At 41.4% G+C, this 13,785-nt stretch overlaps 1 protein-coding gene across 1 annotated transcript in view; it reads right to left on the bottom strand.

The window, feature by feature from the left end:
- The window catches only part of LOC120557716 (ribosomal protein S6 kinase beta-2-like), an 18,958-nt gene extending 6,036 nt beyond the window's left edge, over window positions 1–12,922 (bottom strand). The window contains exons 1-11 of the mRNA XM_039798275.1: window positions 12,634–12,922; window positions 11,842–11,896; window positions 11,048–11,085; window positions 10,831–10,945; window positions 9,568–9,636; window positions 9,174–9,321; window positions 8,878–8,935; window positions 5,387–5,487; window positions 3,154–3,244; window positions 2,875–2,965; window positions 2,358–2,465 (exon numbers count right to left, since the gene is read on the bottom strand). Coding sequence (XP_039654209.1) covers window positions 2,358–2,465; window positions 2,875–2,965; window positions 3,154–3,244; window positions 5,387–5,487; window positions 8,878–8,935; window positions 9,174–9,321; window positions 9,568–9,636; window positions 10,831–10,945; window positions 11,048–11,085; window positions 11,842–11,895 — 873 coding nt within the window. The 5' untranslated portion in view covers window position 11,896; window positions 12,634–12,922. The remainder of the gene's footprint in view (window positions 1–2,357; window positions 2,466–2,874; window positions 2,966–3,153; window positions 3,245–5,386; window positions 5,488–8,877; window positions 8,936–9,173; window positions 9,322–9,567; window positions 9,637–10,830; window positions 10,946–11,047; window positions 11,086–11,841; window positions 11,897–12,633) is intronic.
- Window positions 12,923–13,785: the final 863 nt, after the last annotated feature.

The following is a 13,785-nucleotide window of genomic DNA, read 5'->3' as shown; positions in this document are numbered from 1 at the left end:
GAACATTCATAATTCTCATAATTCTTAGCTTGCATATTGCTTTTGTTTTGTAATAGATTATCAAAACATGGCAACAAGCACATGTTTTGCTCCATAAAAAGGAGAAACTCATTAATGGTGGTTCTGAAAAACTGAAATTAAATTTCAACCAGCATATCAAACACTGCCGGAGTGGTTTCATGGAGGGCGGAGCCTGACAGACAATGATAAATGATGCATAAATGCAAACAGACGAAAGGATTCTATTCTGCACTTATTCACTCGTAGTGTAACAGATCATCTGAGAAGAACCATGACTTGAAGGTTATTTTCATGAGCAAAAAAGGACACATTGCCATCTCTTCCTGGATATTGCCAATGGGTAGGTCGCAATTATTATGTATCCGGGTGTTAGTGATTATTAGAGATGCACCGATAGACTGGCAGGTCAGTCTGACATACGCCGATTTCATGCCGGTCAACGCTACAATTAACTGACAACATAAGTTACACGAGTTACAGTTCTCAAGGATGCACGCACACACCCACGCGACAGCAGTCTCTTTTCCGCTGTGAGAAGTGCGTGTCCGCTCCATTCTCGCACATGTAGGGAACCTCGTGAGTTAACCTGCAACATGTCAGCTGTTTGGAAATTCTTCAGCATGTGTGCAGAAGATAACAAGTTTGCATTATGCAACACCTGCAAGGAAAAAGTAGGGCGTGGAGGGACCACACCAAAAACTAATTTTTTTTTAGTTGGATATTGGATGTGAAAAGAAGGAAATGGTTCTAACTTTGCACTTTAGATGTGTGTGAATTTCCCACACCAGGAGTAATTTATATAGTTCTATTTTATAGTAATCCATTATTTGTACAAAAAATGTTCTATATTCTGTGCAAAATGTTCTATTAAAGAAAAGATAGAAAATAAATATTTGCGTGTGCTGTAAAGTGGTTAGAAAAAATGAAATTGGAATCGGCTAAAATCGGTATCGGCTGGCCTAACTCAATGAAAATCAGAAATCGGAACCAGCCGAGAAAGTTGTAATCGGTGCAGCTCTAGTGATTATTTGAGCTTGGATTCCACAATCAACGAAATTTAAAGCCAATTAGTAAATTAGGTGCGTATTCATCCTCTGGGTAAATAAAGTGTCTCTGGTTAATGTCAAGAAAAAAGATGTAAAAATAGAGCATGGCTGTCTAGATCTTACTGCTGCTGGTAAGGTTGCTCCGTTTCAGCTCATATGAGACTGGATTTGTTGCTTTTGAAGTAAGAGGATGAGAGAAAGGTGCCGATAACGGGTCTCTTGATTTATAGTGAAGAGTCTCCCCTACAGGTGCAGCGGTGTGACTGACAGCTCTGGGGTACGTTATACTGGAGTCTGCACTTCCATCGAGCTTTTCTAATTAGGTAATTCACATAAAAAAATGTTATGGCAACATGGTGATAGAAGAGTAGCTTTGGTCTTTTCTAGGGTTGGGCATCGAGAACCGATTCCATCGGAATCGGTTGGAAAATTTTGATTTGAATCCGATGAACGGTTCCAAATATAATTTTACACCCGCAAGTTTCCGTTACCAGCCGCCTACCGTACTCGCCAGGCTTTTGTCGCAGTTGCCAGCGCCACGGTTTGGCCAATAGTTTCTCTGCCAATATTACTTTAAAGGACCGCCGAATTATTCATCAGAACCCCCAGAGTAAAACAAGTCGATACATACCCTTCTCATCTCCGTGCGTGCTGTAAAGCTGTCTGACGGCTCCAGCGGCATCAGCCCATCACAGAACAGGTAGGTGACTGGTTCCAGTAATCCTACTGCTCTGAATAAATAATGTTGAATAAATAACGCCCACATGTTCCTATTTACATGTTGTGATTTGTAGAGTCACAGCGTGTACAAAAAACAACGTAACATGAGACACAGCCATCTTCCAACCGTAAACAAACCGGGAACTATATTCTCAGGCGGAAGAATATAGTACTTGGGCGGAGTGATATGCTCGCAGCAAGCCTGTCTGAGAATATAGTTCCCGGTTTGTTTACAGATAGAAGATGGCGGTGTCTCATGTTACGTTGTTTTTTGTACACGCTGTGACTCACAACATGTAAACAGGAACATGTTGGCGTTATTTTGTCACTTTTGTCATAATTCGTAGCAGTAGGCTAGTTGGAACCAGTAACCTGCAGGATCTGTGCTGGGCTAAGCTAATGCTGGAGCCGTCAGACAGCGTTACAGCACGCACGGAGATGAGAAGGGTATGTATCGACTTGTCTTACTCTGGGGGTTACGGTGAATAAGCTAAATTCCCAATAAGTCGGCGTGTTCCTTTAAATTTGTGTGTGTGTGTGTGTGTGTGTGTGTGTGTGTGTTTTACAGACCTTCTTGATAAGGTCCCTGGCATCGATGGTCAGGTATGGGGGCAGATTGAGTTTACACTTCAAGATCTTATCGATGGTCTTCTTCCTGTTTCCAGCTGTGAATGGAGGCTGGAGGAGAATCACAGGAGGGAGGCAGCAGTTACTAAAGCAGATCACAACTACTGGACATTTACTGAGCCTTTTAAAGTTTCAGTACTTCATTTTGTTTTAGTTTAAATTAATCATTTGGAAGTTCTTTCTTTCTCTCTGTGTGATAGGGTGAGGGGTGAAGACCTCAAGCTCCACCAGCTACTCCTTCACAATAAAGAGAAGCAGACTGGGGTGATGTGGGCACCCAGTACGTCTGCCTCCCTTAAGAGGTGTTTTGGGCGTGGGTCTGCTGGGAGATTTCCAGCAAGTTCTTATTTCGCAAATATAACTTTGAAAGCCCAAAAGTGAAACTATTACAGTGCACCGCCATCTCCAGACACAGATTCCTCATCATTAATTACTATTCTTTCTCACAGTTGTAACTTACTGATCCGGTCATCATATCGTACATCAGGGCCCCGAGGCTCCACCAGTCTACTGCTCTGTTGTGACCCGACCTGGTCAGGATCTCTGGAGCCCTGGGCATTTAAAACACATTGATTAAAACTGCAATTTCTAAACTTATGTATTAGAAATTGAATTATAAAACTTTGCATTATTGTTACAGAGTGTATAAATGATGTTGTTGTTGTAAACAATGTTATCTTGTATCCTATACACGTGTGTGTGTGTGTGTGTGCGTGCGTGCGTGCGTAGTGTTACCCACATGTACTCTATGGTGCCACAGAAGGTGTGTGTAACAGATCCATCATGAATCGATTCCTTACAGAGGCCAAAGTCAGTTAGCTTGATGTGTCCTTGATGAAGAAAAATAAACATAACACTATCACAGAATTATGTTGCAACAATGACGGGGGAAAGGGGAACAGGATCATTAGCGCATTTTAGGGTCATGGTTGATCAAACTGAAATATTCAAAAGTATTTTAAAGAGTGACGAGATCAAAATTCAAGGTCACACTTTAGAGTAAAAAAAAAATAAAAATATGCTGGAAACAAAACTTCAATTTCAAAGCTGCAGAGTTAATTTAAAGATTTTGAGGGCAATATTTTAATTTCAATAAATCTAGATATCTTCCTATATGGAAACACTTAGGAGCGTGTTTCACTTATTTTTTAAATACACAAACTTCAAATTGATTATCACAATTCAGCTACAAGGTCACATTTTATGTATTGGATGTTTTACAAAATGATTCAGTCGATCAGTATATAAAGCGTCTCCACCTCCTCCCACAGTACAAAAGTGATGTCCCGCCCATACACCCGCACGACCAATCACAAGTCAATCCCAGCTGTCAATCCTGACGTTTCACCCCGTTTTTATAGCATCAAATAACTAATAAAAAATAAATTAAAAAAAACTTAGCAAATTAACACGTGAACAAACAGCATCATGATAAGAACTACCTTAAATGACCGAAACCAACCAAAAATTTATTTGACGTGTACTTTGACTTTTTTGTTTGGCCCATGTCCTATCCACTACCATGGAGGGGGCGGGATTTATGACAGATATTGCAGCCAGCCACCAGGGGGCGATTGAGACGTTACGGCTTTACTTACGCGGGTCTATGCATCTACCCCTTTTTGTGCCCCAAAAAAAGATTACATGCTACACATGAATTATGAAAGCCAAAAATGTCAGCACCCCCAACCAGTGCATGCAAGCCAAGCGGAGCAGTGAGAATTTCCAATCCCTGCTCACAGAGCGGTTTGATTTTTCTTCAGCCTCTAATAAGTTCCAGCCTTCTATTTTAATTGAGCAACTTGCCTATTATTTTAACTTACCTGATCAGATCTTATTGTTGTTTTTAAACGTTTTAACAGACAGAGTTTAGCAAGTTCTTGTGAATGGTCACAGGTCAAACATTATCACCTCCAATACAGGCTCACCTCTGAGCTGTGTACTTTGCCCCTTGCTTTACATTATGTACACAGACAGCTGTAGGACTTCTGAAGAAGGCAGCCACCATGTGAACATTTCTGATGGCACTGCCCTACTGTCTCTGATTCAGGGGGCAGAATCAGGGCATTGCTGCAGCTTATCAGCATCTGTTCAATGGTGGGTTACAAAAACTAAATAGTTAATTATTGATTTTAGGAGGAATTGTCTCAAGCCTCATGCCAGCATCCATGGTGGAAATGTTGAAATCGTTGACTCATATACCTGGGAACCATATTCGACTCTAATCTTAAATTTGATAAAAATACAGAGTCAATTGTCAAACAAGGACAACAAAGAATTCACTTGATGTGGAAACTGAACTCTTTTAATGTCTCTGAGGAAATTGTATGTAGCTTTTATCATTCCTTTATTGGAAGTCATTTAACTTTTTCATTGATTTGCTGGTTTCATGGGTTGCCTGTGAAGAGCAAGAATAGCCTCATTAACATTGTAAAGGTCTGCTCTGAGATCAGTGGACTTCCATTGGCAGACCTGACCTCCCTCTGGAAGAAACAGGTAGTCCAGAAAGCTAAGAGAATCATGGGTAATTCTGGCCATGTTCTTTCTTGTAGATTCTCTTAAATGCCATCAGGGAGGCCCTATCTTGCTCCCCCATGTAAAACCAACAGATACTTGAATTCCATCATTCCTGCTGCCATTAGGCTCTCAAATGCTGCTGATGGCAGCAACCTGTAACATCCAGTGCTTGTAATTCTGGGGAAGCACAATGCTTTGATTTATGTCTTTATTAGTTCACTTAAGGTGGATTATGGTGGTATATTTATTTAATTTTGCTTAAATTTGGCAACCTGTGTGTGCTTTGCTGCTCTTGCCTGGGTTACCTATTTGTTGACCTGCTGCTACTGACATGTTGGTTGATTGAATGATTTCGATGGTGTTTATTCTGCTCGGTTTGTATTTTATATGACTGGTTGACTGCAAAATTGAATAGCCCTTTAGGGATAAATAAAGTTGTTTAAATTGAACATTACCTTGGTGATTAAGCATGATGTTTTCAGGTTTGAGGTCCCGGTAAATAATCCCGTTGGAGTGGAGGTGACCTAGAGCCAAAGTGATTTCTCCTAGATAGAAACTACACAGACATAAATGATTTACGTTAATGATACGAGAGGTGGCCAAAACTGCTAAAGTAGGACTAACTAGGCATGAAACAATGTATCATTATCATGCTTCAACGGATACTCATTACAGATTTCAATCAATATCAGGGCCACACTATACCAGACCATTTCCAACAATATTTCAATAATAGCGCAAATATTCATACTACAAACCCCAATTGCAATGAAGTCGGGACGTTGGGTAAAACGTAAATAAAAACAGAATACAATCATTTGCAAATCCTTTTCAACCTATATTTAATTGAATACTAAAACGACAGGATATTACATGTTTAAACTGATCAACTTTGTTTTTTTGCAAATATTCACTCATTTTGAATTGGATGCCTGCAACAAGTTCCAAAAAAGCTGGTACAGGGGCATGTTTACCACTGTGTTACATCACCTTTCCTTTTAACAACACTCAATAAGCATTTGGGAACTTTTATTGTTGAAGCTTTGTAGGAGGAATTCTTTCCCATTCTTGCCTGATGTACGACTTCAGTTACTCAACAGTCTGGGGTCTCAGTTGTCGTATTTTGCGCTTTATAATGCGCCACACATTTTCAATGGGAGAAAATGTCTGGACTGCAGGCAGGCCAGTCTAGTACTCTCACTCTTTTACTATGAAGCCACGCTGCTGTAACACTTGCAGAATTTGTCTTAACATTGTCTTACCGAAATCAGCAGGGACGTCCCTGAAAGACGTTGCTTGGATGTCAGCATATGTTGCTCCAAAACCTGTATTTACCTTTCAGCTTTAATGGTGCCTTCACAGCTGTGCAAATTACCAACGCCATGAGCACTAACACCCCCCCATACCATCATAGAAGCTGGCTTTTGAACTTTGCACTGATAACAATCTGGATGGTCCTTTTCCTCTTTGGCCTCTTTGGAGGACATGACGTCCATGATTTCCAAAAACAATATGAAATGTGGACTCGTCAGACCCCAGCACACTTTTCCACTGTGCGTCAGTCCATCTCAGATGAGCTGGGGCCCAGAGAAGCCGGCAGCGTTTCTGGGTGGTGTTGATGTATGGCTTTCGCTTTGCATGGTAGAGTTTTAACTTTCACTTGTAGATGTAGCGACAAACTGTGTTAACTGACAATGGTTACTAGGGATGCACCGAATATTCGGCCACCGAAATACTTTTATCACCGAAACAATACGGCCGAAATGTTGTGATGATGCAAACAGAAACCGCAACCTGCACGTGTGTCAGTACCCGATCCGTTCCACCTGCAAAGCGTCTCCTAAGCAAAGAGGTTGAGACGGACCACGGAGTGAAAACAATGAAAAGTGCTCTTAGAGTCTGGCAGCACACGTTTCAGTGAGATCTATTCAGATCCTCTGCACTTCATCGCGACTGTACTTGATCCGCGTTATAAAGACCATTACTTGGATGCGGAAATAAAGCAGGGCGCACGAGAATGATCCAGGCCGCGATGGATGGGAGAACCGCGGATGGAGACGGAGGACGAACGCGTAGACGCGCCAGCGCAGGAGGAGATCAGAGCGCAGAAACAAAGACTCGTCTCTCTGCACCAGATGAGGGGCATGCACCCTCGTTGTCTGATATGTTCAGTGAAATCCTAAAAGAAAGTGCCTCAAATGATAATAACAATAGGTAAGCTATTCTGTTCTTAGGCTACTATATACTGTATGTGACTATCAGATTGTAGCCATATTTCTGCTAGATATTTTTTTAATTAAACTTTAATAATTTATACAATTGCAATGCCTTGATTTTAGTAAAGTTAGTACACAGTCATAGCCATAAATGCAATGGTACTAATAATTGGCATAATTTCTTTCGGTGTTTCGGTCTTGGTTTCCTCTTTTTCGGTTTTGGCCAAGAATTTTCATTTCGGTGCATCCCTAATGGTTACCAAAGTGATCCTGAGCCCACGAGTTAATATCCTTTACAAAATGATGTCGGTTTTTAATGCAGTACCGCCTGAGGGATCCAAGGTCACGGTCATTCAATGTTGGTTTTCAGGCCTTGCCGTTTACGTGCAGAGATCTCTCCAGTTTTTCTGAATCTTTTGATGATATTATGGACTGTAGATGAGGAAATCCCTAAATTCCTTGCAATTGTATGTTGAGAAACATCCTTAAACTGTTGGGACTATTTGCTCACGCAGTTGTTCAAAGTGGTGAAACTCACCTCATTCATGCTTGTGAGCGACTGAGCCTTTTATACCCAATCATGACCTATTAACCTGTTCACCTGTGGAATGTTCCAAAGAAGTCTTTTTTTTTTTTTTTTGCATATCCTGAACTTTCCCAGTCTTTTGTTGCCCCTGTCCCAGCTTTTTTGGAACGTGTTGCAGGCATCACATTCAAAATGAGTGAATATTTGCAAAAAAAAACCAAGTTGACCAGTTACAACATTAAATATCTTGTCTTTGTAGTGTATTCAATTGACCATAGGTTGAAAATGATTTGCAAATCATTGTATTCTGTTTTTAATTTACACAACATCTCAACTTAATTGGAATTGGGGTTTGTATGTCAACGGGACAAACAAGCCTGCTGTACCTTCCTCCTTCTCGTACCACCAGAGGGCAGCACTATATAAAATACAGAGGTGTTTTACAATGGAACAAATACCTACACCTGACATGCAGCTCATCCTCCCTACCTGTATACAAAAAAAAACTAAAAGAAAAATTGTATTCAGTGGATATCTAGCTTCCTGACTGGCAACTACCAAAATGATTTACCAGCTTTTTGAACTCTTCTTCGGCTTTTATTATCCAAATCTCCTGCCTTTTTCTGTAATTGTAAGACTTGCTATTTCATTCCTTTATTGTCATCGTTTTGTTATTTTCACCACATTGAGTTTAAGCCTGTAATTATCTCTGTAATTATGTTATTTTATTTTCGCCATATTGAGTTTATTATGATTTATAGTCAGTATATTTTTTATTGTAAATTACGTTCTAGTGACCTGGTGAGGTTTCACTATAAGCCCCCCCCATGGGTTTCTGACCTCTCCAGCACACACTCTCTCTTTCTATGTGAAAGACATGTTTTTTTATGAATGTGTGCAAATCAATAAACAAACAAACAATCCAGCTCTGGGTCAGGTTTGTGAAATCTACCGGATGACGCAAAACGTGTCATGGAGGTCTGCTGAGATCCGCTGGATTCAGCATATATTGCTGCTCCGAGCTCCGTGCCGCAAAGGGAAGGCACACATTGTTCATCCAAACACACTGCTCACACGGTTAAGGCACAGAGCTGGATTGAAATCAGCAAAATATCTCTAAGCATTAAAAGAAATAGCTAATTTCCAGCATTTGCTGGTTTTCCAGATTGTGTGCAAGCATTTACCCGGGAGTATGTGTCCTTACCAAGCAGTGTCCTCCATGAAGATGCCTTCCTTCTCCAGCTGCATGAACAGCTCCCCTCCTGGTGATCAACAACAGTACAGATGGGTAAGTGGCATTAGAGAATCTTCCTCCAATCCATTTCTTTATTACTCCATTTATCCGTCTTTTTCTCCCTCCACCTCTTCCCTTTCTATACCTTCAAAAACCGAATGGCTATAAATGCTAAAAGGAAGGTATCTCATAAATAGGTGTATAGGCACAAACATTGGTCTCTCCTATGTTTTCCATCAGTTCCTCTCTCAGTGCCTCCATCTTACCACTCAGACACTCCAGTATGAGGTAGAGTTTCCCCCCAGTCTGGAAGGCGTAGAGCAGATCGACGATGAATGGGTGTCTCACCGTCTCTAGGATCTCCCGCTCTGCTCGTGTATGGGCCGTGTCTTTAGCATTACACACTATCTTCGCCTAAAGACAAATGAACAAGACAAGTGAGCACAGTACAACATTGAAAAAGGCAAAGGAGGGGGAAATATAAAGAGCAGGACCAGTAAAGAAAGGAGGACAAATAGAAGGAAGGGAATAGAATGAGAGGCAGACAAAGCATGGTGTCGAGAGAAAAGCATGAAGAAAACCTGATAAGAGAGCAACTTCATGTTCCGTTTATCCTACATTTTGTATCTAAGGAGGGAACTGTGGACTGAGACAAAGTACCTTTTTCAGGACCTTCATGGCAAATATGCTCCCCATCTGAGCACCTTGAACCTTCCTCACCTGGAAAACCTGAAAAAGACATTTTGTTACCAGCCGTGACAGCAACGTGTGTGTGTGTGTGTGTGTGTGTGTGTGTGTGTGTGTGTGTGTGTGAGCAGATTGGCACCTTGCATGGCAGCGTTTACTAGTGATGCACCGAAATGAAAATTCTTGGCCGAAACCGAAAACCGAAAAAAGAGGAAACCAAGACCGAAAACCGAAACCGAAACACCGAAAGAAATTAAGCCAATTATTAGTACCAGTGCATTTATGGCTATGACTGTGTACTAACTTTACTAAAATCAAGGCATTGCAATGGTATGAATTAATATTAAAGTTTAATTAAAAAAATGTGTAGCAGAAATATGGCTACAATCTGATAGTCACATACAGTATACAGTAGCCTAAGAACAGAATAGCTTACCTATTATTATTATTATTATTTGAGGCACTTTCTTGCAGGATTTCACTGAACATATCAGACAACGAGGGTGCATGCCCCTCATCTGGTGCAGAGAGACGAGTCTTTTTTTCTGCGCTCTGATCTCCTCCTGCGCTGGGCGCTGCTCCGTCTCCGTCTCCACGCGGGTTCTCCGCATCCATCGCGGCCTGGATCATTTCTCGTGCGCCCTGCTTTATTTCCGTATCCAAGTAATGGTCTTTATAACGCGGATCAAGTACAGTCGCGATGAAGTGCAGAGGATCCGAACAGATCTCACTGAAACGTGTGCTGACAGACTCTAAGAGCACTTTTCATTGTTTTCACTCCGTGATCCGTCTCAACCTCTTTGCTTAGAAGACGCTTTGCAGGTGGATCGGGTACTGACACACGTCCAGGTCGCGTTTTCTGTTTGCGTCATCACAACATTTTCGGCCGTATTGTTTCGGTGATAAAAGTATTTCGGCCGAAAACCGAAAATGCCCTTTTGGGCCATTTTCGGCCGAAAACTTTCGGTGGCCGAATATTCGGTGCATCCCTAGCGTTTACCATCAGTGGTTGTATGTAGCATGTCGCTTTGAGTGGTTGGAAAACTAGAAAGGTGCTATTTACCATAAAAAGTAACAAAGATTAGGACTGTGCTGAAAGAGATATTTTGAAACAATTGTGAATGAAACAATGAATATTATATAATGCTGTGTTTTTAAATTACTGTTAGTAGTAGAGTAGTTATGAATAAAGATGTGTACACCAGCGTGCACACCACGGTGCTCAATCACACACACCTTCCCATAGGCTCCTTTTCCCAGCACAGTAAGAAGCTCAAAACAGTCAGGTCCAACTCTCTCACTGTCTCTGTTGACACTTTCACTGGTCAACTCCACCTCCTCTTTTTGCACACTGGGATAGCATGACACAGAAAAGTAGCAGTATTGGTATAAAAACATTTGTACTATATCAGTATCCATTTTTTTTTAGATTTATATATAAATATAAACTTACATCTCTGGTTCTGTCACAGTGAAGTCACAGACATCATCCTACAGATGGGAAACCGCAAGATAATGAGTTTGAACAACGTTAGAAAAGTTAATTCTTTTCATAAAGGGATACTCGTTAAGGGTTATAATGCAGCTCTGTGTCATCTTTGTGTGGGCAGTGTGTTTAGATATACAGTGTTTGGCTTCCCTCCCTCGCCTCAGTGCACCGTTCATCTACACAAATTGCCCACACTGCTATGACACAGAGATGGATTTAACTCAGCAAAATATCTTACATTTTTGTACACAAAAAGTTTTCTAAAGCAGGAACGACCTGTGTATTTCAGGTAACTGATCAGCAGTAGCCTTAAGCCTATTTTACAGTTCTGCGGAGGCTCCACGCAGAGCTTCCCCTGTAGCCTACGTAAGTGGCCTGATGTTTATACTTGTGCGCTGGTGTGTGCGTCGAGCCGGCATGCATGTGTGTGTGGGGAGTGGGTGATAGAGCGAGGGAGAAGTGAGAGAGTACCGACTTTAGAGTCCCCTGTGTTTTCTGGCCAAATTGGGAAATATGTAGCAGGAAAAGTTAACCCTCTCCTTGATTTCATGTTATTTATGGAGGAGAACCAGGAAACAAGTCGGGGGAAATGCAACGCTACCAAGCCACGGCCGAGCGACGTGCGTCGCTGCCACGTGTGGTTAAATTTTTCGAGAGGTCCGGCGTCAGGCATAGACGCAGAGGGGTCTGCGGGGGTATGCCGTTGATTCTACGCACAACCATAAAACGGCCTTTATCAATGACTGGGGGATACAGACCTCTGTATCACTGATGTCCTCAGTCTCCAAGTCTATGTCGAACACTCCTGCCATCCTGAAACAGAGATTATAAAGTCAAACAGTCTGTGTTTCATTCAACCACAGGCTCATTAACACGTAACCAATGAGGAACGTACCATTTCTTTTATCTTATTATCTTATTATTGTATCATGCTGATCAAGGACAATTTAGTCTTTCCTATTTTACCACCTAAGGTTGTTTTTTTTTTCTAAGGATCTACTTAAGTTATATGACCACAAACAAACAAATGACCCAATGATCCAAGAAACGTTGAAACACAACCTGCTGGTTGAGTTTTTAGTTAAATATGTGGGTACCCAAAACATAACGATAGACTATAGCCTCTCCACCAAACAGTTGTCCTATAAACATGACACAGCTAACGTCACACCTTTGATGTTAAAACAGGCATTGACAATCGTGTCTCTGTCTGTGTGTTATTTATCTCAGGTTACACAAGTTAAATACGTCTCATAATCAAATCCTAAACTAGCCAGCTTAACTTTTCACAATCGCATGCTAGCTAATCAGGTGGTTACCAAAACAACACGTAAGTGTAACAAATGTTCTGTCAGACTAGACTGCTTTAAGTTTTAGCCCACAATTAGACTGAGCGTTTGTACGGTCACTTATTGTTCCCGTAAAATCCCCAACTGGTTAAAACTGTCTGAAAACAGTAGCTAAATGTGGGCTAACAGTCACGTTGACAGCTGTTTTGACAGGTAGTGCGCTAACACGCATGCTAACGTTAGTGCTAGCTAGAGTTTCACCTGTGAACGCTCCTTCATCCGGGGGTTCTTTAGCTATCTCGGCACGCAGTAAAAATAGTTTAAAAAACCAAAGCACTTTCTATACACAAACAGCTGCGACCGCCATTTCTTTTGTTACACTTTTGTCAACTAGCCAGCAACAACGCACGAAACTATTTAGGTTCCCTTCATTCTTCTAGCTAACCCTTCTAGCACATAGCTAGACTGTTGTCTATCATGGTCCAGAGATGGTCCGAGTTGACGCTTGTTGTCGTTGTCGCTGTCTTCTTCTTCTTCTTCTTCTTCTGCTTCTTCTTCTTCTTCATCATCGTTTATTGGCGGTTGGCAAACCAACTTAAAGGTGCATTACCGCCACCAACTGGACTGGAGTGTGAACGACAGATAAATGCAGAAAATAAATAAACCAAAATAAATAAACCAAAAAAAAATCCTCTTTACTAAATCAATTTCCCTTAAAAACCTTATAGTACAGTAATATACCTTGCCCGCTGGTGACCCCAAAAGCCCTGCCAATGAAAATGCGTGGTGATCTGCCTTACTAAGTGTCTGGAAAAGGTGCTCTCTCTGGGTGTCGTATTCCTTGCAATGAATTAGAACATGCTCAACAGTTTCTGGCTGATGACAGTATACACAGTTTCCATTGGAATGTTTGCCTATCTTATGTAATGAATAGTTAAGACCTGTATGTCCAATTCTGAGACGAGTAATGATACTTTCTTCCCTACGTTTAAATCCCACCTTCCTCCCATCACCAACACCACTTTGTATACCGTAAAGATGTCTTCCTGTTTCACTAATGTCCCAACACCCCTGCCATGTTGTTTGTGCATATGTCCTGATGAATGATTTGACTTCCGCTTTGCTCATTGGGACCTGTAGGTCTACATCTGAAATCTTAAGTGCTTGTTTGGCCAGAATATCCACCTTCTCATTTCCCTCCACACCAGCATGGGCAGGAACCCAAATGAAAGTTGTAAATAAACCCTTAACTTGCATTCTGTATAATACAATAAATATGTCATTGATGATATCTGGTCTAGATGAAGATCTACCTGTTCTAATGCTAGACAGTGCAGAAAAACTGTCGGATGCAGGGGCAACTGCCACCCTAAAAGAAAGCCTTGCCACCCCTGCTGCCACCCCAGTTGGCAG

Source organism: Perca fluviatilis, chromosome 1 (assembly GCF_010015445.1).
Source record: "Perca fluviatilis chromosome 1, GENO_Pfluv_1.0, whole genome shotgun sequence".
NCBI classification, from domain to species: domain Eukaryota; kingdom Metazoa; phylum Chordata; class Actinopteri; order Perciformes; family Percidae; genus Perca; species Perca fluviatilis.
This window is presented reverse-complemented; position numbering and strand designations above follow the sequence as displayed.